Raw genomic sequence first — 26079 nt, 5'->3', positions numbered from 1 at the left:
TTAGAAATGGGAAGATTTCACATGAAACCCCAGAATCTCAGCTCTTCTTTAACAAAATGGAAGGTGTGGCCTCATCGGGTCTGCTGCTGTGGGCTGTCCCCTCAGCTCCCGACTGGCACCCCAGCAACGAGGCTGATTGGCGATGCCGTTTCTCACTGCATGTGTGCTGTTGTTTTTCTTATTGTAAAAACAAAAACAAACATTTTTCTTATCAGGTTTTCATCAGGAAAGGAAAAATAAGAGACCAAGTCATTTGTTTTAGGCATCATAGGGCCAAACATATTTATCTGTGGAAGTGAGGACATGTTTATACATTTAAAAGGCAGGGGCTCAACTTGCTTCATTTGTTTTCATTGCCAGCCTGGACCCCACGACAGCTTGAATGGGCTACACTAGAGAGTCTTTGGTACCTACTTGTGTGTGGACCTCGGGTCAGATTCTCACCCTGTGGCCACTTCTGTCTTTCAACTCCTGAGAGAGGCAGGACCACTGGAGCACACACCGTGAGTGCAGTCCTGGCTCTGGGGGTCTGAGGTAAGAAATACTGCCCAGCATGACCGCTGTGACTCGCCAGTTACGTGAGAAAATACGGGCCCAGCAGACCACATCTGTGCCTTCTGCCCAGGGAAGACCTTTGGGATGTGGCGTCTTGATCACAAATCTGAATTGGCCTCCCTCCCAGCACTTTTCTTCCTATGAGAGGGTTTCTTAGCCATCCCCATCCTGGCCACATGGATGGCTCTCTGATTCCAGGGGTGTTGTTCAGAAAGTGGGCACACGTTCCAGGTTGGCACACACTCTGAAAACAGCAGGACAGATATCTCCCACAATTCAGATGCCCTACTTTTGTTCTTGTCACTTCTACTCACATTATATATTTTTATCCGTCATGTCACATGTTGGCCCACACAGAGTTTGTGGGACACCAAGACCTTCAGACTGTTTTTGTGTGAACGCTTCTCAAGAGAGTTCTACCTCAACTGAAAATCAGAGACACGGGAGGTTGGCTAAGGCCACCTCCCACATATGCAGAAGGAGACCACTTCCTCAAACACCCTGACAGAATGTTTGAACTGAAACGAGGAGGTTCACACTTATCATACTTGATTTTTTATTTGACCCATAGCTCCATCATTCCAAGAATTGATCTTGATTTTGTAAAAAATCATAACTGCTCAACGAGTATACTCACTAATCCCAGTTTGTAGTTGAGGCAACTGAGGCCCAGAGGATGTTAAGTAACTTGTTCAGGGTCATAAGCTAATAAGTGGCAGAGCTGAGCTCAACTAGGTGCAAATAATTGTTGAGCAGAGGAGTGGTATGGTCTGGGCTGTACTTTAAGAAGACGAAGCTGTACGGCCAAGTGGGAAATGGATCAGAAGGGGTCAGCCTACAGTCTGGCAGACCAGTTAGAGGCTGTTCAGGCAAGAGATGATAGGAGCTAAGCTAGGCCAGTAGCAGTGGGACCAGAAAAGGGATGGGGGCCGGAAACAGCTGGTTTCCAAACATAAAAACTGTAAAAACAAGTGATAAAGAGTTCATCTATTTAACAGAATTATAACTATTAGAAGAAGTTCTTGCCAATAAAATATAAGTGGTTTGTGGTTTGAAGCTGCAACCACATTTGTTATAAAGGTAATTGGAAAAAAAAACCCAATTGGGGGTAATAAGAAAACAGGAAACCACAAGCCTATAACCCCATTATGTGGATTGGAGCTCATCCACATAATAGACAAACCCTGGACCACATTCATCCTCCCCTGGCCCTTCGCAAGACAGATCAACAACAACTCTGGGACCAAGCTTCAGGCAGAGACAGTCCGGTCTGTTTCCAGCCACTCGGTTAGCCATGTGGGGAATCGCAAGGACCTGCTGGTTTCAGCTCTGCATTAACTCACCCAGAACAAGCACTAGTGGAGGAAGTGAGAGGAAGACTTGTTCTAATCTAGAGACTTACAGTTTAGTGGTGGAGAATATTCATCCTGGGGCTGGTCTGTGCCTGGTTGAGCCCAGCTCTGTCACTTAAGAGCTTATGACCTTGAACAAGTTACTTAACATCTCTGGGCCTAAGTTGTCTTATCTATAAACTGAGATTAATGAGTATCCTCTTTGAATAGTTATGAAAATTAGAGAATTGATAAATCTGAAACCTTAAAGGAACATCGAGTATACAGTAAGCACCATATAAGTGTTTACTATTGTTAGTGCTATTATTATTATTATTACAATGAATAATGGGCAAAGCTGGACAACAATGGGATGGGCTGTTTTGAGGAGAGTATTCCATCACTGGTGTAAGCAGAGCTGAGGTGGTTGTAGGGTTCAGCTTTGGACCTTGAATTTCAATGCTAGTGAGATATCCAATTAGGCTTATTGAGCATTATTCATTCTTTTTTCTTTTCTTTTTTTAAGTAGGCTCCACACCCAGCATGGAGCCCAACATGGGGCTTGAACTCACGACCCCGAGATCAAGACCTGAGCTGAGATCAAGGGTTGGACGCCTAACTGACCCCCCAGGTGCCCCATTATTCATTCTATTTATTTAATTCCACAAATGTATACTGAGCAGCTATTCTGTACCTGACACTATGGTAGGTCCTGGAGATAATGGGATGAATCAGACAGTCCCAGCTCTCAAGGACCTGATAATCTAGGACGGATGGGAAGTAGGAATCACCTCTTGTGTAGCGAGTTAAGTGCCACAATACCAGCACATATGAGGCTCATAGACAGCCAGGGTAGGGAATCAGGGCAGGCTTCCTGGAAGAGGCAGGAAGAAGCAAGGTCCCCTGGACCATATTCAGGATCTGGGGAATGCAGAGTAGGGAGGATCTGCCCTTGCTGGCCCATGATTAACAGAAGATTTGGCTTCCAGTGCTGATAGTCATTTTCCCCAGGCCCTATACCAAGTGGAATCACTTGGGCCTTCCCATCCTTACTGCTTCTGGAAAAGAAAATTCTTGTGAGTCTCTAAGATGTTTTCTAAATCTCTTTGCACACACATTTTATTGATCAAGGTTTCAGTATGATGGTTTTGCCTTAATCCCTTTATCTTTTGGTGGAGGGAGATGGAAATTGAAGTTTCTTCAGAAGGAGGGTCAATCATAACCAAAAGAGACTGCATTTCCTGGATCACTGAATCAAGACAGCTTGAGCCAAGAGGATTGGGCTAATTTCTGTGCTGCTGCATCCCTGTCTGAGACAGTTCCCCGCCTTGGCGTGCTCCTTGCCACAGATGTTCCTATTGTGAATTTATGCCAACCATGTTCAAAGTGACCACATTAAGGGGTAAAGCCCTGGGGAGTCAGGAGAAAAATTAAAAAAGAAAGCCACACACATGTACTGTTTACTCGATAATAAAGACAAATATGTTCACATCCTGTCATCTCAGGCATGAATAACTCCAGTAGTGCTCTCAGCGAGGAGGCCCTGTCAGGAAACACTGCCAAGTTTCTCCTTCCCCTTCCTGACTTCCATTCTTGCCTGCCTGTTCTTCAGGCTCTGGTTAGTGCTTTCAATTCTTTCTGTTCTTTGTTAATTACTCCTCTTTCAGCCAGGATCACGGTTGGTCTGGCAAGGAGCATGCCAAGGTGGGGACCTGTCTGGGACAGGGATGCAGCAGCACAGAAATTAGCCCAATCCTTTACTCCTATTATCGAGTAAATAGTACATGTGTGTGGCTTTCTTTTTTAATTTTTCTCCTGACTCCCCAGGGCTTTACCCCATTAGGGGGTTGGCTTTCGAAGTTTGCTGCCCATGAGGGTTATAGTACCCCGACCAATGATGTCAGAATTTCTGGGGGTGGGGCCCAAGCATCAGTGTTAAACTCCCCAGGTGCTTCCAATGTGCACTCAAGTTTGAGAACCTCTGAGCTGGACCCTCACTATTCAAAGTGTGGTTGGTGGAGCTGCAGCCCCACCAGGGAGCTTGCTGGAGATGCACATTCTCAGTTCCCACCAAAGACTTACTGATTCTGAATCTGCATTTTAACAAGATCACCGAGTGCATAAAAGTTTGAGAAGCAGTTACCTTTTTGAAGCATTGGCCAGTCTGGCAAAAATGAGCCCAAATTCTGTCTTGGCAACTACCTGCAGGAGCTGGGTGGTAGCTGCCCCCTTTAAGAGGGGATTCGACACTCAGTTTGCCTGCGTCTCACACCTCGTTAGGTTCATTAACTTCCATCACCTGGCTGGGCGCAGTCAGAATTTGAGTTGTTCTAAAATTATAAAATAAAGTTTACCGTTAGTAACATGTAGTGAGTTCATGATGTTGTGTAACTGTCACCACTATCTAGTTCCAGAACATTTCATTACCCCAAAAGGAAACCTCATATTTATTAAGCAGTCACTCCCCAGCCCCCTCTCCCCTCAGCCTCTGGCAACCATTAATCTGGTTTTCTGTCACTATGACTTTGCTTATTCTGGATGTTTCATAGAAAAGGAATGCATAATGTTTTCAAGGTTCATCCATGTTGCAGCATGTATTGGTACTCTTCCTTTTTTGGCTGAATAATATTCCTTTGTATGGGCATATCTCATTTCATGTATCCATTCATCATTTGATGGATATTTGGGTAGTTTTAACCTTCCGGTTACTGTGAGTAGCGCTGCTATGAACATTTGTGTGCAAGTTTTTGTTTGAATACCTGTTTTCAATTCTCTGGGCTATGTGGAATTGCTGGGGCAGAGTTTTAGAACAACCTGGCACACTGAGGTTTCACACCAGTGTTCAATGGGTAAAATTTGAGCAGCACAACCTAGTGGTTCTACTCTATTGAGTGTGTGTGTGTGTGTGTGTGTGTGTGTGTATAAACATATATATATGTTTAAGCTGGAGAACATTATATAAAGCGGAATGGAACTGCTGACTCATGTGATAATTCTATGTGTAACTTTTTGAATAGCCAAACTGTTTTCCATAGCAGCATTTATATTCCTACCAGTCATGTTTGAGGGCTCCAATTTCTCCACATTCTTGCCAACACTTGTTATTGTTATTTTTTCCCCCCTTAATTCTAGTCATCCTAGTGGTGGTGCAGTGGTATCTCACTCTGCTTTTGACTTGTATTTCCCTAATGAGTAGTGATGAGTATCTTTTCATGTGTTTCTTGGCCATTTGTATATAGTCTTTAGAAAAATGTCTATTTAAGTCCTTCGCTTATTTAAAAACTGGGTTGCCTTTTTGTTATTGAGTCGTAAAATTTCTTTATGTATTCTGGATACTAGGCCCTTTTCAGATACATGATTTGCAAATATTTTCTACCATTCTGTGAGTTGTCTTTTTCATTTTCTTGATGTTCTTTGATGTACAAAAGTTTTAAATTTTGATGAAGTCCAACTTATCTATTTTTTTCTTTTGTTGTTTGTGCTTTTGGTATTATATGGAATTTGAGATTTTGTCACCTGGACAAGGTCAATGGATAGGAAGAGAAAGGGATTTGAGGGGAAAGGGAACAGGGATTTCTCGAGGTCTCCATCTCTAGTTCAACCAGAAGATCTGAGCATTTATCTGCTTTATATAATGTTCTCCAGCTTAAATATATATATAATCAATAGATTAGAACCACTAGGTTGTGCTGCTCAAATTTTAACCATGGAAAACAAGTGTGAAACCTCGGTGTGTCAAATTGTTCTGAAAACTAGTCCTAAATGGTATATGTAGTAATTAAAACATTATGTGTTTCCTGGTTTCAATTAAATTTCATTTGTAATAAAAAAGCATACATTTTTGGAAAAGCAAGCAATGTTTCTCGCAAAATGCTCCATTTACCACACTTTTGGTAATTCAGGATTTGGTCCAAATCCAAACCCACTGTCTACCTGGTGGCATCTCACCCACACTGAAGGAATATTCTATGGTAAATATAGCCAAGTTCATGCACACCAGCTTTGGTACCAGGTGCTGTATTTGCCTGATGTCACAGAGCAGGTGAGAGTTTGAACCCAGGGGTTCCCATTTCAAATCTAAGGCTCTGTCCCCTAGGCCATACTTTCAAAGTAAAGTCAGATGAATCATCCATTGATCTTTTTTTAACAGACAGCACTAGCGTTACTAGCTGCTATTATTTTTGGAAGCTTTCTATATGCCAGGCATTGTGCTGAAAACCTTTACAGCTAATCTTTCCAACAACCCAGGAAGCGGTTCCGTAATTATCCTCGTTTTACTACTGAAGAAACCGAACTGAGGTTACATAACTTGTTCCAGCAACCAGTGGTAAATGTCAGAGCTAGAACTTAACCCAGAGCTGACTCCTAGGCCCATATTCTGAACCACCAAGCAAGACTATTACTTTAAAGATGACCGGGTCCTGAAAACTGACCTCAGCCCCGCCCCTTCTAGATTACATTCCAGCAGGTATTCTCGGCTCTCGACGCCGGCGCAAGCTCCGCCCACCGCCCGCCCTTCCGCCCGGGTCTCCTCAAATTGCGCAGGCGCTCTCCTTTTCGGAGGCTGTACTGTGGAGTCAACGGGTTGGCGGCCACGCTTCGGCGCGCTAATGCGCATGCACGGGGGTAGAGCCTCCGCCCTTTGGGGAGCTTGGAGATGGCGGCAGCCGGGGATCCTTCGCGGGAGCCGGCGGCCTCGGAGCCGCCGGCGGAGCTGCCTGCCTCGGTGCGGGCGAGCATCGAGCGGAAGCGGCAGCGGGCGCTGATGTTGCGCCAGGCCCGGCTGGCGGCCCGGCCCTACCCGGCGACGGCGGCTGGGGCTACCGGAGGTTTGGGCCCTGGCGGCGCCTGCCCCTTCCCTCTGGCGGGCCGGGTGCCGCGTCCTAGGTGTAGCGTCGGCTGCCCGCGCGTCTGCGCGCCTGTCCTCCCGCAGTCCCGGGAGTCCGGTCTGCGGGCCGTTTGAAAGCGGGCTATGACCACCAGCGGTTTCGCGCGGGAGCTGAGGCTTTCCTCACTGCACCCGGGTGGCCCAGCTCTCCTCTTAGGCTTGGGGGATGCAGCCGCCCTCACCGTCGGGAGGTGCCAGTCAGTGTCGGTCGGCGCCGTAGCTTTCCTTTTCTGTTCCAGCTGCGCGTCCACCGGTCCCAGGGGCAGTCCTTGTATAAAGCTTTTAGACTTGTCGCCCATTGCAGCAATCATCCTGCACCGCGCTCGAATTCATCCACTCAGCAAAGGGCGAATGAGTGCATATTCCGGATCCCGCACAGTGCTCGCTACGTGCTGGGCAGAGAGAGAGCAGACAGGAGCTACTGCCTTCGTGAGGCTGTCAAGAGTAGCACCTGTTGTGTTTCAGGTCTTTCAAGTTAGCTAACTTGATTCTCACTGTAAACTTGTTAAATAATTAGGGCAGCGTTTGGTACTGGTGTTTTACTGCGGTGGTAATTGAGGACCAGAAAAGGAAAGGGATCTGCTCAGGTTCATACCAGCAGGTGCACAAGCTAATCAGGACTAGAATTGAGCTCATCTGATACTGGGTTCACGGCCTTTCCTTTTCACCAACTGCTTCTTCTGGGCCAGGCATTGCCTCACTTTTAGGAATAAAGGCTGTTATTTTTGTCTGAATTTTATCTTTCCCCCTTTCTTAGGGCAGCCCTTGACTGCGTGTCTTTCATGTATGAACATTTCTGTCACTTAATTTTCCACTGTAGTCCAGTAATAATCTTCCCTAGGGACTTAAAATAGTTTGGTTGACATGTAGGTCTTCAGGACTGCCTCTGTAACGGGAAGTACGAGTGTTCCTAAAGCTATATCCCATATTGTGTGAGTAGTTGAGCACAGTTTGGAGCTGTGTCCTCTACTACCCCTTTTCATCAACCAGAAGAAAGGAAGAATGGCAGGAAGCTGGGGCTGGCAGCATGTCTTGATATTCATACAGACACTGAATCCACAAATTACGGCCACTTTTAATGGTTCTGGTCTCATCCTTTCTGTTTTCTAGTTTTCTTATTCCTTTCTCAAGTCAGGACAAAAGTTGTTTATTTGTGTTAATTCATATTCATGATTTCATAAAGGTTTGTACTAAATGACTGTGGAACAGGGGTGCAAAAAAGAACATAGACCGGTATTAAACTTCTGATCATGGAAAGCAGGGTAGAATCCACTGTGCTGTGACATGGGATACACCTCGCTGTGCCTCAGGAGCTTGGTTTTGACCAGCTGGAGTAGTCAAGACCTTAACTTGAGCAAGATACTGAAGGATGCTCAATCATGCTAAGACAAAGCCCCCTTTCTCTCTGCTGCTCTACCTTGCTGTTTCCCCAAGCCTTTAGCACCACATTCTAAGCAAGTTCTTCTCAGTCTTTTCCATGGCCTATGTCCTAGCTCAGACAAAGTGAAAATTGTACAGTATGCTGAAATAAAAGTACTGAAGATAAAAATCTCGGCACCAAATATAATATTGAGGCTTCCAATCTGTGCGTGGTCTATTTCTCCATTTATATTTAGGTCTTTGATTTCTTTTAGTGGTGGTTGCATTGTAGAGGTTTTACACCTCTTTTCCTAGATGTTATTTCTTAATTCTAATTGTAGATTCTCATGAATATTCTCCATATATAATCACATCATCTGTGGATAAAGACTGTTTTACTCCTTTCCAACCTTTATGCCTGTTTTATTTTCTTACCAACTTGCTCTAGTTGGGCCCTTCAGTATAATGTTCAGTAGAAGTGCTAACAGTGGACATCCTTGTCTTGTTTGATATATATTAAATTTAAAGAATGTTTATGCACAAAGGAACATATGGGCTTATCTAGTTAAGTCATTCACCACTTTTACTTTTCATAGGTATGGCTAATGTAAAAGCAGCCCCAAAGATCATTGACACAGGAGGAGGCTTCATTCTGGAAGAGGAAGAAGAAGAACAACATACAATTGGAAAAGTTGTCCATCAACCAGGTAAAGTGTATTTTCAGAAAATAGATATCTGGATTGGTCATTTTGAGTAACTTGCATAATTCTTTGTAAATTTATGTTAATGCCATACTTGTCAGCTTTGTAAGAGGGATACAGTTTGGCAGTTTTGCTAATAGATTAAAAATTAAACAGATTTGGCAATGATTAACTTGTGGTTTGTGTACTTAGGGTTGATGCTGTTATTTTAAAATAGGCAGGGATAGCCAGTATATTGACTGATAGTATACTCCATTGTCTTGATAGGCCGAAATGAGGGGCTAGAACCCAAGAAATAAAATTTAGGACATTCTTTTATTTGGAGGAAAAATGGGATATATATATCCTTGTATCCTTGGGGGGGCTTAAAAAACCTATTTTAGTTTTAGATGTGGCAACAGAAATGTTATATGTTCATCAAGGTAGGTAAGAGTCCTGTTCTATTCCACTGTTTTCAGATGCTGAGACTTGAAGGATTAAAATATTTGTTCAGTTTGGGTGCCATATTTAAGGGGGATATTGACAAGTGTATAGTGTCCAAAACAGTGGTCAAAATGGATGTCTTCAAATTGACATGTGAGGAACAGTTGTCAAAACTGGTTAGGTTTAACTGAGAGGACACGTCTAACTGCCTGTGAGTGTAAGAAGTGCTTCTCTCTGGAAGAGAGATTATACTTTAATTTGCTTTGGAGGGCAGAACTTGGAACAGTGGGTGACAATTACAATACAGTGAGGGAGATTTCAGCCCAGTACCGTGCACGTATTTAGTACTTTGCACTTACAGAATGTTGGCACATATTTTATGTGAGTCTCATGGTGACTCTGTGAAATGGAAAAACTTCCTAACTGTGGGAATTGCTGCTTCTAAATAGCAAAACAGGGAGGGGTTCAGAGATTGAAAGACCTGACCAGGATATATTAGAGAAGCCTGTATGAGGAGGGAAGGCATTGGATTAAAGACCTTTAACATCCCTATGATTTTATGAATATGAAGACTCATTGTAACTTTAGTCTGCAGATTTTGGATTCAACTGGGGCTATAAGCCTATACTTTCATTTAACAGGTCATACAACAAATTTTTTTTTTTAAGATTTTATTTGTCAGAGAAAGCACGTGTACACAAGCAGGGGGAGCGGCAGGCAGAGGGAGGAGCAGACTCCCCACTGAGCATGGAGCCCGATGCAGGACTCGATCCCAGGACCCTGGGATCGTGACCTGAGCTGAAGGCAGAGGCTTAACTGACGGAGCCACCCAGGCGCCCCATCACACAACAAATATTTATTGTAACCTGTTGTAGTGCCTTCCTGTTTAATGAAGGTATACCTGTGGCATTGTCTGTTACTCATGCATTGATGGTATGGCTGCTGCATGCGAATAGGACTTCGGTCATGAATTTGTGGAAGTTAGAAAAGGTGTGTGTTGGTTTGCAGACTGGCCTGGCACACAGAGGGCAAGAGACTGGAGGAGTCAGGCCACTCCAGATTGGTAGGTGGCAGCTTTAATTAGCAAGGGAATGTAGGAGGCGTCTCGGGTGGCTGCAAGATGAGTAGATCTCTGCACCCACCTGCCAGATCTTCACAGTTTATATAGAGGCTTACCTGTGTTCAGTCACATATTCAGGTCAGATGGCCTCAACGAGACCTTACTCTCTCAAGGGTTTGTCCTTGGAACAGCTCCCACTGTGGGATTGGTGGGCAGAATGAGCACTCCAAGAACAGGGTAGGGGGTGAGGAGTCTCTAATCCCCAGATCCGCCTCATAGGTCAGCTGGCCATCACATCCCCTCGATCACCTCCTTCAACAGTGTCCCCTTTGGGAGACAGATTAGAAAAGGTCCTCATTCTCTGGGCTGACTTAGTCTGGGAGAGGGAGAGAGACACTCCAGCAGATTCCCCACCTGAGCGCAAAACCTGTCATGGGGCTAAGCCTAACGATCCATGAGCTCATGATGTGAGCAGAAATCAAGACTCAGACACTTAACCAGCTGAGCCACCCAGGCGCCCCTCTATCTATCATGTTTTCTTTGTTAATTTTTTAATTTATTCATTTGAGGCAGAGAGAAAGAGCAATGAGCAGGGAAGAGAGGGAGAGGGAGAAGCAGACTCCTCGCTGAGCAGGGAGCCCGATGTGGGGCTTGATCCCAGGACTCTGGATCATGACCTGAGCTGAAGGCAGACACTTAATCAACTGAGCCACCCAGGCGCCCCTTTGTTAATTTTTAAAAAGCTTCAGCATAGCTGAGAAAAATCAAAATTATTTGGGCCATTAAATTATTTGGGTCGTTTGCCTATAAAGCAAAGCCTACCAAATGCTTTTAAAATCTAGAATAGAGGTTCATCAGAATCACTAGGAAGGTGCTAAGGGAAGGGGGGGTGAAGGTGATTAAAAGATATGGACTTCTAGTTATAAAATAAGTCATGAGGGTGTGTTGTACAGCATGGCAACTAGTTAATATTACTGTGCTGCATATTGGAAAGCTGCTAGGAGGGTAGATCTACAAAGTTCTCATAAGAAAGATTTTGTAAACTATGGTGACAGATGTTAACTAGACTTGATAATTTCACAATATATGTAAATATTGAGTCACTATGTTAGACATCTGAAACTAATACAATGTCAGTTATACCTCAAAAAGATATGTGTGCACATATGAGTACTTGTGTGTGCGCGTACATATGTGTACACACACATGCATGTATTTCTTAGCTCTGTCCACAGAAAGGGCCTTGAAGCGAAGATAACCCAGTGGCAGTGAGCATACCTGGTGTCCAGATCTTGGACTCTGATACTGTTCCCCCACCGAAAGGAGCCAGGGCCCTCCAGAGAAATAGCTGATTCTAGGGTTGGGGCAGGATGGCCACCAGGTGAGTTTGGAACATTCTGTAATGCCAGAAATATGTAAGTGTTTAAAAGTGATAAAAGTGTGTTACACAGCTTGAAGGGGCTCCTACTAGCCAAATCTGAGACCATTTGAGCACCAGAGTCAATAAGGACACTACTGAGTGATAAAGCCATTGGAAAAAAGAGGAATCTGTGAGTCTGTATCAATCATAATTAGGTACATGAGTGAATGAATGGTGGGGAGGGAAGGCCCTTGCTTACACTAGACTGCCAATTTTCACGTGGTAAATTTAAAGGGAGTGAAGGAGTAGAAAAATCATCATCATGTACATTTAAAATTTTCCATCATAAAGACTTTCTAAAATTAGGAAAATGTTCCGCACATTTTATGGCTTTCGATTAATAATGCTGTTCAGTAGTCTCCTAATTGGTATGTCAGACCTTTGTTTTTCTCCATTCTAACACATTCTAGTAATCAAGTTTTTGAAGATCTTTGACTATATTTTTAACTTTATCTTTTGTCTGTGGCCGTGTCCCGCTAATATTTTATAAGGAAGAGTGATATTTTTGTTAGAGTTTGGAGATAGTGGAATTAAGGGGTGGCAGAATATTAACTGACCTTGTTGTGTTGGAAGTAGGTAAGGGAAGGCAGTGATAGGAATGTGTCGAACCAACTGTGGACAAATGATGACTCCCTTCTTTCCACTGGGGGTTATGGCAGTTCTCAGAGCTGGGGCTTGGCAGCAGCAGTCATCCTAAAGACGTACTAGTAAAACTTTCAGATTTGCTGAGAGAATCAGACTTTGAGATTTGCTGAGAAATTCTATAGGATAAAGATCCTTAGCCAGGTATTTGAAGTCCTCAAAAAAATTGAGTTTTACTCTACCTAGAGTAGTTTCTGTGCTGGGAGTTGAGGATATATAGCTAAATATAATCTTCACCCTCAAGTTTACAATCTCATTGTTGAGGTATTTACTCTGTTGGTGGTGGTGGTGGGGAGGGTGGAGTGGAGGGGGAGAAAGTTTCCCATTTGAAAGTGAATTGTGTGTTGTCTCTTCTGTTGACTTGCACTTTACTACTCTTTCTGTGTTATGTGTTAGTGCCCATTTTCCCTGTCTGTAAGCGGCCCCCTCTGCTCCCTTCTACTCTGGGATTCACCTCCTTTGTACTCTCAACAGTATGGTGGTAGGCCGAACAGTGGTCCCCAAAGATGTCCACATTCCAATCACCATGGAACCCATGATATATGATCGTACATAACAAAAGGGACTTTGCAGATATGATTAAGGTTAAAGACCTTGAGATGTGTGGGAGATTATTCTGTATTATCCAGGTGGGCCCAGTGTAATTATAGGTACTTAAAAGGCAAGAGAGAGGCACAGGGAGATGTGATTATGGAAGAAGCCAGAGTGACGGGAGAAGCTGCTACTGCCAGTTTGGAAGTTGGAGGAAGGGAGTCCTGAGTCAGGGCAGGACTGAAAATGGCAGGTAATAGATTGTGTCCTAAAACTTCCAGAAAGGAATGCAGCCCTGCCTGCACCTTGACTGTAGCCCACTGAGACCCATGTCAGACTTACAAACTACAGATCTGTAAGATAATAAGTTTGTGTTATTTTAGCCAGAATATTTGTGGTAATTTGTTACAGTAGCAATACAGAGCTAATGCAAGCACCTTACACATGGTTTCGGGTTCAGACGTGCTTGATGAATTGATAGTTTTTTCCTTAAAAAAATTTTTTAAGATAAATAGAAGTTTACTTAATCATGGTTTTGTCTTTGATGTAAATGTATTTGTGTCCATTATAAAGTACATGCTGATAAACTTAAGATAGGGGAAAATACATTGTTCTAAGTCACAAAAAAGTAAACTTAAAGAATTAACCTTCCTTTCTTTAGGACCTGTTATGGAATTTGATTATGCAGTATGTGAAGAATGTGGTAAAGAATTTATGGATTCTTACCTTATGAGCCACTTTGATCTGGCAACTTGTGATAACTGCAGGTACTTATTTCAGACGATGTTCTCAATTGCTAAAGTTTAGTGTTCGCATGTAGGTTTAGGGCAAAACCATAATTAGATCCATGTGGATTTAATATTAGTAATTACAATTTTTGTTTTAGCTGTTTCCTAAAATTTCTGTGGTTTCCATTTTGTCAAAGAAATACAGGAAGCCTGTGCTTATCACAGTGATGAGGACAGCCCTGGTTCAGCTGTAGATCTGTCCTCCTTTCTGTGGGCCTGGTGGGTCTTTACCCTCTCTCATTAGCAAGTTCCTAACCCCTCTCTTCCCCCAGTCCCTGAGGGTCCCCTTTGTCTTACCCTGGGATATGTGGACACCTTAGTCGGAGGACTGGGGCCTTCAGTGAGAGAGGGGACTGAAGGGGAGAGAAGAGAGGAGGAAGAGTCACATTCTTCTCTCAGCCTTTTTCTTCTCCTGGCCTCTGGCCTCTTCCTGTCACCCCAGGATAATGCTTCTCACTCCTCATGGTTCCGTCCCTACTTTTGACCCTAGCACGTCCTGTGTTGGTGTCTTTCATGCCCTAAGACCCCATCTGGGATTCTTACTGAGCCCTCTCCTCTGTTCCCTGGTCCTTCTTCTGGACCTGCTAGCCTAGATCACCTGCTCACTTGCCTGGAGGACCTGGCTTCTCCGAGTCCCTGCTGCAGGGGAGGGAGACATTCCCACTGACTTGTTGCTGGGTAGAATCCTGAGGAGAGGAAATGGGAGATATTGCTCGACTCACGATCAGATCTGTGACGGGAAATGTCTGGCTCCCGGGGCACCTGGGTGGCTCATTTGTTAAGCGTCTGCCTTTGGCTTAGGTCGTGATCCCAGGGTCCTGGGATCGAGTCCCGCATCGGGCTCCCTGCTCTGCGGGAAGCCTGCTTCTCCTTCCCCCCCCTGCTTGTTCTCTCTCTCTCTCTCTCTCTCTCTCTCTGTCAAATAAAAATCTTAAAAAAAAAAAAGTTAAAAAAAGTGTGGCTCCCATTGGAATTACAAATTATAAACTCTGTTCCCATTGACACACAGTGGTTAAGAGCAACAGTATTATCACTTATTAAAGTATGGATGGATAGCTTTTGGGAACGAAATTATCACCTATAATCCTATTTCCCTGAGAAGATGGAAGCAACTAATGTATCAATTTAAAGAAAGTTGTGTAGTAGTCTGGAAAAAAGATACTTTTAAACTTTAATTAGGAACACAGCCCTCCATTGTGTTTCCTTTCAATATCTTCGAAGATTTTAATTTTAGTAGAGTACCTGTCCCTCTTTTAGCTTAAACTTCTAAGTTATTTAGCTTTCATAAAGTTATTCCCAATTTTAAGTCTCTCCTCCCCTCCCTGACCTATACCTCATTTCAGTGAAGGCCAACTTCATTGGCTGTTTCTCTCATCCCGTGTTTAATTCCAAACCCAGTTGGTTCTATGTTCCTTCCGTATCCTTGCTTCGCCCCCTTGCCCCTCCCACCACTACCTCAGCCCAGGCCGCCATCAGCCCTTGTCTGGAGCACGGCACTGGTGGTCTTCTGACTGGCCTGTGCCCCCAACTTGGCACCATTGGCTTCTTCTCCGGAGACGTTTTAGTCAGAACTCTCCAACGGTTTTTAATCCATGTAGACTAGAAGTGTCCCCACACTGCTTAGAGGGCTCCCGCATGTCCGACTGGATCTCCCGGCCTCCTCACCGTCTTCCAAGACTCCCTTGAGCCTTCCGGTCCCACCGGCTCACTTGCCGGGAGTCCAGTTGCGAAGCGCACTCCTGCCCCAGAGCCTTTGCACTTGCTGTTCTCTCTGCTTAGGATGTTCTTTCTCCAGCTGTTCAGAATGTTCTCTGACTTTTTAAGGGCCCTGCTCAAAAGCCCCCTCATCAGTGGCCCTCTTTGATTACCCAGTCTATCAAAATCTCTGTTCTTTACCATGCTTTGTGTTTCTTTATAGCACTTTTATCTGCCATTATGTTTGCTTATTGTCTTCTCCTAACCAGAATGGGAGCTTCATGAAAACAAGGCTTTGTCTTCTTTGCTGTTTTTCTAGTACTTTGAATCATACCTGGCATGTAGGTGGAGAACAAAATAAATGAGAAGAACTATGTAACTGACTCTACCTCCATTTTTACCTTGACTTTGAACAAGCTCAGAGCCAACTGGAAGCTCAAGTGTGTTGGGGTAGTTGCACCTTGTGTACTTATATTCCATCCATGAGCTATTTTCTTACCCATTGAGTCTTCTCATTTATATTTGCTGTACTCTTAGTCATTTCAAATCCACTGTGGCAAAGAGGGACTTCAAGTAAGTAGAAAGAAATTCTTATTAAATGACCTGGATCTGCTGCTAATATAATATAGCTTCTCCAGATAAGTAAAAGATAAAGTATTTTTCTGTTTAGAATTTTTATCCTGCTAACTTGACTGTGAGAGTTGAAGGAAAAACTATTTTAGTTTTTTAAAGATTTTTTCTTAATTTGAGGGAGAGCGAGCATGTAGAGTGAGTGAGAGAGAGAACCTGAGTAGGTGGGGAGAGGCAGAGGGAGCCAGAGAAGCAGGCTCCCTGCTGAGCAGGGAGCCTGATGTGGGGCTCGATCCCAGAACCTCAGGATCATGACCCGAACCAAAGGCAGACGCTTAACTGACTGAGCCACCCAGGCGCCACAGGAAAAATTGTTTTAAAATAATGTTTTGGCAAGCATGCCCCTAGGTTATTGGACTATTTGAAAACGTAGTTTATTTAAAATAACTAACATAGTACTGGACTTAATTTATTTTCAGAGATGCTGATGATAAACACAAGCTCATAACTAAAACAGAAGCCAAACAAGAATACCTTCTGAAAGACTGTGATTTAGAAAAAAGAGAACCAGCTCTTAAATTTATTGTGAAGAAGAATCCTCATCATTCACAATGGGGTGATATGAAACTCTACTTAAAATTACAGGTCTCTGATACATTATACTTGGTCATTTTAAGTCCTTGGTTGGGTGAAGTTTTAACTGTAAACTAGGTATAATTAGTTTAGTTTTGCTTACAGAGCTAAAAAGATCCTTTTCCTTCTGTTTTGTATATGAGTCATAGTCGTATGTAATGACATTTAATAACATCTGGTTTTACTTTTTGGTGTGGCACTTTGGGGCAAATATATTACTATTAGGTAATGTTACTAGTACAATTTGGGAACTAAGTTGGGATTAAGAGTTGGGCCCCATTACCCTACCCGCCCACCCTCCAAATGAAAATCCTAGAAAGTTTCAGGAATTTCACAGATGCCTAAAATCTAACTCCACTTGGGAAATGCTCATCTGGAACAGTGTCGTGTCCATGTAACTCTGCTGTGTCTCAGAGTGGGTCTTCTCAACCTCACGTGTTGTAGTGGTGTGCAGAGATAGTTACCCACTTAGTGTGGGTGCCTTGAGTCAGAGCCTCCTGTATCTATCCTGGAATAGTACACACGTTCTATTTTTGTGCCATTATGTAAAAAAATGTTGGGAGGCATTGGTTTAGAGTAGGTTGACTGGAAAATACTAGAAAATTCTCGTAGCTTCAAATAAAATTAAGAAACTACATTGTAAAGCCAGTCACTTACTGAATTTTATTAAACCTAAGACACCATTAATTAGAAGATTCACCATTATTTTATGTATCATTAAAATGAAAAAACGCCAACCCAATGCTTTCTTATCACTTGAAGCTTTTATTTTATACTTACTGAAATCGTGCCATTAGATTTATTAGTTTATTTTTTTGTTATATATCACGCTTGTGCATACATACATAAGAAATGCAACTACAACAGATTTATTAAGGTATTCCTAAACTTCTTTGCATTGAGTCCAATTCTTCTGAACCACTTTTTGACTCAGCTGTTAAAGCACCAGTGAGCAGGTGGCTGGTGCTGCAGCATTTCAGGGGTGTTAAAGTGTGGAAAATGTGATGTTTGAGAATTTAGGAAATGCCAGATATCACTTGATCATGTCAGGAAGAAATTTGAGTTTGGCTACCTTGACTGATATTTTAGTTCCCTTAACATATTGTGAGAGAGATCCTGAGCATAATTCTTAGTGTGTTAGTCTCCTAAGTGTAAATAAATGTTATAAAGAGTAAAGATATTATAATGTAAAGTTTTTAAACTAGAATAAAGACTTTAGGTCATTCAGGTACTAGAGTTTAAAAAAAAAAAAAAAAAAGTTGACATTGTAAAGATCCAAAGTTAGTAATGGACCAAGGAGGGAAAGAGCAGTAGTGACTGATTCTCTGTGGTGAGAGGTTTTTGGAGATGGCCTCATATTCAGATGGACTGTGGCTAATTGGTCTGCAGATTGTTTTGGCAAGTGTGACAAAACTCATCAGACCCACTGACTACTGGTACTTCGGTGGATTCGTGTGAAAACACAGAGAAGCAATTACAGTCAGAGGACACCTCTTGTACTTACAGTCTAACCAAGCCTGCATTTAGGCTGAGGTTTCACAGGTTTAGATAGAGGTGTCATTAGGGTTGTTTCTTAGCACTATTTAAAATCTCTTCAAAATTTCAAATACTTATAAAATTGCCCTTGAATGAGATCATGTTTTGGTGTCCATGGATTTAATCATTATGACTTTATAATACTTAACAACTGAAATCTGGATTCTGTGTTGTAGATTGTGAAGAGGTCTCTTGAAGTTTGGGGTAGTCAGGAAGCATTAGAAGAAGCAAAGGAAGCTCGACAGGAAAACCGAGAGAAAATGAAACAGAAGAAGTTTGATAAGAAAGTAAAAGGTAAGTGGAGGGGTGCCTGGCTGGTTCTGTGGGTAGAGCGAGACTCTTGATCTCAGGGTTGTGAGTCCAAGTCCTACATTGGGTGTAGAGATTTCTTAAAAATAAAATCTTAAAAAAAAAGTCAGTGGCTACATTGATCTCATGAAGGACTGTTTATTGACTTGCAAAAAGACCTTAGGTAAGTTGTTCTTGTTTAAAGATCTGTCACCAGTAGATTGGAATGTTTTTTTCATAGATTGAAGCAAGAAAAGACTGAAAGTTTGCCCTCTGTAGGTTGGTGTTTGAGGCTCTCGGTGCAAACCTCAGAGTACGGCAGTTCTAAAAAGTGCGGAAATCCTCCTCCTAAAGTGAATTATGTGTTTATATAGGAACAATGGTAGATCAGGGATATATCCTCGGTCAAGGATTTGTCATCAGTTCAGTCTTAAATATGACTAACAGGGTTATAAAAAGGATATCCACCAGCAAACCTCTCTAATTGCTTAAGATGAAAAAATCATGCCTAAGTGTTAGTCCTCTAATTTAGTAGCTAGAAGGAGCCTTCTCATGTCAGCAAGTCTAATCATTTTCCTTCTATGTGAATAAAGGACCTAGAAAGATAGAGTGACTTGTTACATCAGTAGCCATTAGCGAGGTGAGACCGGAAGCAGGCTTTCCTAACCAAAAGTCTGCATCGGTATGTTCATTCCTCTGTCCATACATCGGTCTCTCCATTCCTTTGTCCCTCTGTGTCTGTGTGTCCATCTGTGCATAAGTCTGTCCATCAGCGCATCCAGTAGTGTCACCAGGCACTGTGCTAGCATCCGTGCTGGAGTCAAGAGCTGGTCCAACTCCTGTTGGGAGTGTGGTCAGTACCGTGATGGTGAGTGTGGGCTGCTGTCGGAGCAGTGGGAGCACTCTGCGCTGGACCACTGAATCCCTAGAGTCCAGCACGGTGGGCATAAATGTGCTTCCTGCAGCGGGTGTAGAGTCCTGGTGTGGTGTATGGTGCATCCGGGTAGCATGTGTTTTATGTGTTTACAGGGTTTGTATACATCCATTTAAAATGAGTGTCTTAGCCTTAATTAATAAATTTGCTTTTGTGTTTAGCATTTAGAAGAGGTTTTGGAAGATAGCTCGGATGTGTTAAATAATACAACAGTAACAAAAATTGATTGTTAGCCTGCCTTGTTTCTTCTTGTGAGGATCTTTTTTCCTTCTCAGTACAAGATTGATTTGTGTGCAGTGCAAAAAAGTTGGGAAACTGCAAAGAACTTGTAGTAGTCTCCCGCCCAGAGACCATCAATAGTGATGTTTTAATGTCTGTTTTTCTAGTTCTTTTCCACACACAGACTCTTTAAAAATATTTCTTATAAAAATAGAAGCACTGTTGGACACTTACGAAGTTTATCAAAACCTCATAAACATCCTTATATATGTCTTTATATAAATTATAGTGACTTAAGAGATCAGCTCCTGGATTGGGGGGTAAGCACACTTCTCTGGCTTGGTTAGGTTTCCTGTGGCAAACTGTGCCATGTAGAAGCATTTCACTGAAGAATCTTCCCCACATGAGCCACTGCTGTACCAGGTCACTGGAAACACCAGCAAGGACCAACTGAGAGGCTTTGGAAAGACTTCTTTCAATTTGGTCCTTTCCTTTAATCTTTTATTAGATTATGTTCCACCTCACATTTTACCCCAGCCCTTCCTTCTTCCAGCATCAAGGAGAGCCTGGAGGGGGAAAGTAACAGAAGCTTCTTACTGGGCCTGAGAGAGAAAGGCAGAGTTACAGACTCATTACAGACCAGCCTGGGCTTGTTGGTAACTCCAGCTACCTGAATCGCCTCTACTCTTCCCTCTCTGCTGCCCCTCGAAGCCACTTTCCTGATGGTGTTTTGGGTATTTTGGTGCAGACTATAGTATATGGATAAAGGAATTAGAAACTTAGACCTGCAAAGTGATGAAATACTTTTATTTATTTATTTTTATTTTTTTAAAAGATTTTATTTATTTGAGAGAGAATGAGAGAGAGAGAAAGCACATGATGGGGGGGAGGGTCAGAGGGAGAAGCAGACTCCCTGCCGAGCAGGGAGCCCAATGCGGGACTCGATCTCCAGGATCATGACCTGAGCTGAAGGCAGTCGCTTAACCAACTGAGCCACCGAGGCGCCCAAAGTGATGAAATACTTTAAAAAGGGGGGGGCTGTCTGTAATTTTTATTTAGATACTGTCTCTGTAGTTTGGTCAAGATGTCATCTAAAGGTGGCTAAGTTACTATAATTTGACTATAACAGCAAAAGATTATAGCATCTGTTTTACACTTTTTTCTATAAAAAATCAAATTATAAAAATTTGATCCTATAGATCAAATATTAGTATGCAGAGAACAGTTCTTCTAAGATTTATATAATTTTTATAGGTATTTTATAGAAACATAAACTCAAATATAATTGGCTTTTTTTTTTTACTGTATTAAATTGCTATTAATCACCAGATAAACTGTGGATTTCCCTCTTCGTTGAAGAGTTTGAATTTGCCCTGAATTTTTTCATGGACCCTTAAGATTGGTTTCTTTAATTCAGTTCCATTCTTGTTGGGATGAAGCCTGTCTTTTTGAGGAAATTTTTCTGAGTGGTATGTTTTCCTAGTCTCTCCAAATCTAAGAGTGTTTTCCAGTTTCCTTTGCATATGAAAACCTGAGCATGCTCTTAAAAGCATTACTCCATTGTCTTGAGTTTTCCTGTGCAGAGGTTGGTGTGGTACTCTGTTTAATTATGGCTCCTTCTCATTGGCTTACTTCAGAGGTCGGTGAACATGTTCCAGTTCTCCTGACTAGGCCACAAAGGGCTGAGAGTGGAGTAGACAATGTAGAGATTAGAAACGAGGAGCTTACCGTGCAGTTTGCTCAGAACAGAGAGGAATAAAAGCAAGTCTAAAAGTTTTTTAGTTGAAAAGAAATTGGAACCTGGTTCCTCTTGGTCTTCTGATTTTGATCCACAAAGAAGCTGACGCAAAGCTTACTTCTTTATGGAAAGGTAAGAGATTATTTACCTGCTTTGAGAATGTGATCTACTTAGCAGTTTGGGAAAGAATTGGTTTTACGACGAAGAAATTTAAGTATAAATAGTATAAGGTATTGATAAATATAGGCAAAGTAAAAGACAAGAATTGTCAGCAAATTCAAATTGTTATAGATCTCTTAGATCCAAGAAGGCAGAAGTAGAAACGAGGGCATCACTGCTGCTCAGTTTAACTGGATTTCAGCAAATGCACTACGTGTCGCCTTTGATACTGGATGAGAACTCTCCTTTGGTGCAAATACACAGAACGTTTTGGGCTTGCCTGCCTCTCCACAAATAAGGTGGAGATGAGGCTTTTCTTTAAAGTTATACTCTGTGTTCTCTTACTTAGTACTGACAGAGGTAAGCCTTCTAAAAAATGGAAAATTATTCTTCATTGTTTGTTACTATGTACTCTTCCCCTCAAAAGAGGTGGGTAAGAAAAGCCCACTTGGGGGCTCCTACTAAGTGTGCGGACATTTTATATTCTGGCCTGTGGTTCTATTTATGACCGTTTTTGGGCTTCTCTCAAGAGTTTGAAGGACACAATTCCATGTTCCTCTGCTTCAGTGTTTGGAGGACAAGATAAGATCAAAGCTTCATGTTGATATTTCCTTGTGACTTTTCCTCTAGTTAACAAGAAGCCCCCTATGCAACTTCCTGCCCTTCCATCAAGTACTCAGAAATATTTTGTCTCCCTCAGCTAGTTCTCTTGAGTTTACCTCCTAAATAGCATTGGGCTTCTTTGAATACAAACTTTTACAAAAGTAGGATATTAGGGCAAATAAAATACAAGTTTCAGAGTGGCATAAACCAAATTTTTCATTGAAACAAGGATTTAAGGGAAGACTTCTTTGGGTAAAAAGAGTATCTATCTGAAGATATCCATAGCAAGACTGGTTACCGTGAACATTTTTATAAATTTCCAGAGAGGTAGTCCACTGCTTTCTGTGCTGTGAAATTCTAGGCCTGCAGGACTAGGAGATTGTAACCCGGTAACCTGTTTTGTTCTCCAGCTCAGCTAGGCTTTCAGTGCTGCCTGGCATGGCCCCTCCTCCTGTCCCCATGGCTAGCGGCGAGGCTCTGCCACCCTTCAAGGCTCTGCCCTTTCTGCCTTCCTCTTCTCACTCAGCAGTAGGTGGTGACCTCTACTTTCCAAAGTTTTAAGTTGCTTAAATGAAGTAATGTAAAAGATGTATTAATCTTTATTTAAAAAATTCATTTCACCAGATGTTGACATTTTGCCACATTTGTTTACACACACACACACATTGCTGACCCATTTAAGAGCTGCTTGAGGACATTGTGATTCTTAACATTTCAGGATGTTATCTCCTGTAAACAGTGACATTCTGTGTAACTGGAAAAACAGTGTCATACTCAGTAAAATTAATAATGTTGTCTAGTATGTCTTAGACATTCAGTCGTTTTGATGTCCTTCACAGCTTTTTGGTTGTTGGATCCAAGGGCCAGTCAAGGTTGATGCATATCTGCCCTCTTTCAGGTCCTCAGCCAGTTTTGTTTTGTTTTTAGGACTATTGATGTTTTTGGAGACTGCCACCTGTTTTGCAGAATGTCCTCATTTAGGTTTATTAGCAGCTTATTTTCGCACAATTATATAGTGGGCATCTTGGTAGGAGTCCTTCCCTGGTGATGTGTCCACGTGTGTCACGTTAGGAGACACATGCTGTCAGCTAAGAAAGGGATCCTCCGTTTGCTAGTGTGGTTGGCACGGTGTCTGCTAGATTTGCCCGTTGTCCAGGTGCCCTTTCCCCTTTGTAATTAGGAGGAAATCTGTGGGCTGAACTCGGGTACTGTGTGAGCATCTCCTTCCTTAAGTCTCACTCCTGGGTTTTAGCACATGACATGATTCTTGCCCCAGTCTGTTGTTACTAGGCTGGATATAAATGGTGATTTTCTATTTGTTATTTCTGTATTTATTTGGCTTCCTTTGGGAAGAATTTTTTTAGTATTAGTTGGATTCATGGATTCTTCTCAAATCAGTGTTATAGTCCATTCCTCTTACTCATTTTGAGGCTCAAATGGTCTCTAATTTGGCCCCTTCAAGCTAACTCCTGACTTTTCAAGTTTTTATTTGGAAATCAGTTAAAAAAGTTCAGTAAGATTGCAGAGATTAGTATAAAGGACACGGGTTGTATCCTCTCTCCAGAGTGATCTGTTAGCGTGATGCCATCTGTGTCATTTGTATTCTGCACGTGGAGAGGAGGTTGCGCATGTCACTCTCACCCAGCGCTGCAGCACATGCTTCCCGGGAACAGCAGTCTCCTTGTGCAGGACCAGAGTGTAGTCGTGAGATTTTTATCTCCTCTGTCACCCAGAGTCTAGTTCTGTTAGTTTGCCCAATGATGTCCTGTGTGGTTTTTCATTATAGCTCAGGATCCAGTCTAGGATCAGGCATTAGCTTGAAGTACCAAGTTTTTCTAAATTTCTTCATTCTGGAGTATTTCCAGAGCCTCTCTCTCTTTTGACATTGACATTTTTTGAAGAAGTCTGTTCCCCTCCCCATCTTGCTTTTAGAAATGTTTTTCATTTGGGGCTTTTCAGAGGCTTCCCAATGGTTAGATTCACGTTACGCATTTCAGGCTGGAGATGGTACATAAATGACCTGTTTCTTAGGGCATTGTATCTGGAGACCTACGTCCGTCTGCCTTCAACGATGATGTTAAAACTTTTTATTTCATAGGCAAAAAAAAAAAAAAGTTATAGCCAACCAAATATCCTGTTTCTCTTAAACACTTCCCCCGATTTAGCACTCAGTCACAGATGGTTCTTGCCTGAACCAGTCTTTAGTATACTTTTTGCAAAAATGGTTTTTTTCAGTGCTCTCTCCATGTTTAGTCAGTTAGAAGTCTGCATTCTGCAGCATCCTTTCTGCCATTTATTATTGGTATGGATTCATGAATCCCTGTTCTCCATGGCTTTTGGTTCATTTCTGTCCTGATTTTGGTGTTCAGATTGAGATTTGAGCTAAAAGGAATCTTCTTTAAGCTAGCTCCTCTGTCATTTTGCCATGTCTTCGTTGTTGAGGACTTCTGCTTTTTAGCACAATAACATGTATATGTATTTTTATGTCTGCCCCATATGTTATAAATTAATACCTTGAGTTCACACTCATATACCCAATTCTAATCCAGGATTTTAGGGTTCATTCTCGTAACTCCCTTCTCTGACAGTGAGAAATCTGATTCACATTGTCCTTAATGTAGTTACTTGACGCCTCTGTATGTAATTTCCCATCACTGTTGCTAGCAGCCTCCACCACAGGGAGATGCTCCTTCCTTTTCTTGGGCTCCCTCCATCCTACCACAGATGCCTGCTTTACTTGCTCCACTTACTGGCTTTAGGACTAGATTGTTCAGGAAGGGAAAGAAGGCAAGAAAATGATAAGCATACCACTATTTTAGTACTTCCTTGTTTTCTAGCACAAGTTTTTCCAGGAGTGTCTAGTAAATACTAAAAGATATGGCTTTGTCCTTATTCTTGATAAACTAGCTGAAGGTTGGGAAGAAAAAGCCATAAAAGTCAGTAAACACCTTATATTCAATTTTGGCTAGTAAACTAGATTTTGTTGTCAGTATTCTAGTGTTAAGCAAATAGTTTTCTTCTCTCTTTTCCTGAGTTCACATAATGCTCAAGTTAGAGGTTAGCTTAGCAGTGACCGGGATGCAGTCAGATTTTGAGAGCATTTTCTCAGTGGAGTGGTAAAGGAAAAGTGGCTAGCGTACTTTATATCAGAACAAATTCGGAAGGGAGGTATTGGAACTCAAACAGGAGACCTCTTCTTGTCATTGACCGAAACCCTGAGGCATTTGTGCTAGTCAGCACGTGACTTCATTTTTTATTTAGAAAATACCCTAAGGTTAAAATAAAAAAAATAGGACATTCCACGTATGTCTAGAAAAAATTGCTGCCTTCAGAATGTGACAGAATATAGGAATAAAGATTATTGTTTGGATGAACACGATTTTCCCCCTAGTTTGGAAACTGTCTAGAGGTGCATGCATTGAAGCCTAAAAATAGTGGTCTGACACCCAGTGCTTCTCATACTGCAGGTGAGAAAAGGCAGCACAAGCCTTTGTGGTTAACAGGAACCTGAGATAGACCATGCCGTTGGCATCAACTAGCAGTTTTATCTTAGGCACAACGTATTAACTTCTTTGGGCCTTGGTTTTCTCATCTGTTAAAAGTGGGATGGTAGGGGCACCTGGGTGGCTCAGTCCTGAAGCATCTGCCTTCGGCTCAGGTCATGATCCCAGGGTCCTGGGATGGAGCCCCGCATCGGGCTCCGTGCTCCATGGGAACCCTTCTCCCTCTCCCACTCCCCCTGCCTGTGTTCCTTCTCTTGCTGTGTCTCTCTCTCTGTCAAATAAAATCTTTAAAAAAAAAAAAAAACTTAAAAAAAAAAAGTGGGATGGTAGTTGTACTTAAAGGGTTGTGAGGATAAAATGTGTTTATAAAGTGCTTAGAACAGTGCCTGATACATAGCGCTACATCTGCGTATCCTTAAGATACAATAAAGGCTGAAATACAAAGATTCAAGTATTTTGATACTACTTACAAATCTAAAGAGGATTAAAGAAAATGTGTGATC

The 26079-nt window shown here is 42.3% G+C and overlaps 1 protein-coding gene across 1 annotated transcript in view; it reads left to right on the top strand.

The window, feature by feature from the left end:
* The first annotated feature begins 6522 nt into the window (after positions 1-6522).
* Positions 6523-26079, top strand: part of XPA (XPA, DNA damage recognition and repair factor) — a 34226-nt gene continuing 14669 nt past the window's right edge. The window contains exons 1-5 of the mRNA XM_028108700.2: positions 6523-6715; positions 8730-8840; positions 13572-13677; positions 16443-16608; positions 18309-18426. Coding sequence (XP_027964501.1) covers positions 6544-6715; positions 8730-8840; positions 13572-13677; positions 16443-16608; positions 18309-18426 — 673 coding nt within the window. The 5' untranslated portion in view covers positions 6523-6543. The remainder of the gene's footprint in view (positions 6716-8729; positions 8841-13571; positions 13678-16442; positions 16609-18308; positions 18427-26079) is intronic.

Source organism: Eumetopias jubatus, unplaced genomic scaffold, assembly GCF_037043125.1.
Source record: "Eumetopias jubatus isolate StellerSeaLion01/CBP00866 unplaced genomic scaffold, mEumJub1_p1.0 scaffold_15, whole genome shotgun sequence".
In the NCBI taxonomy this organism is placed as follows: domain Eukaryota; kingdom Metazoa; phylum Chordata; class Mammalia; order Carnivora; family Otariidae; genus Eumetopias; species Eumetopias jubatus.
Note: the sequence above shows the minus strand (reverse complement) of the source record. Positions and strands in the feature narration are given on the sequence as shown.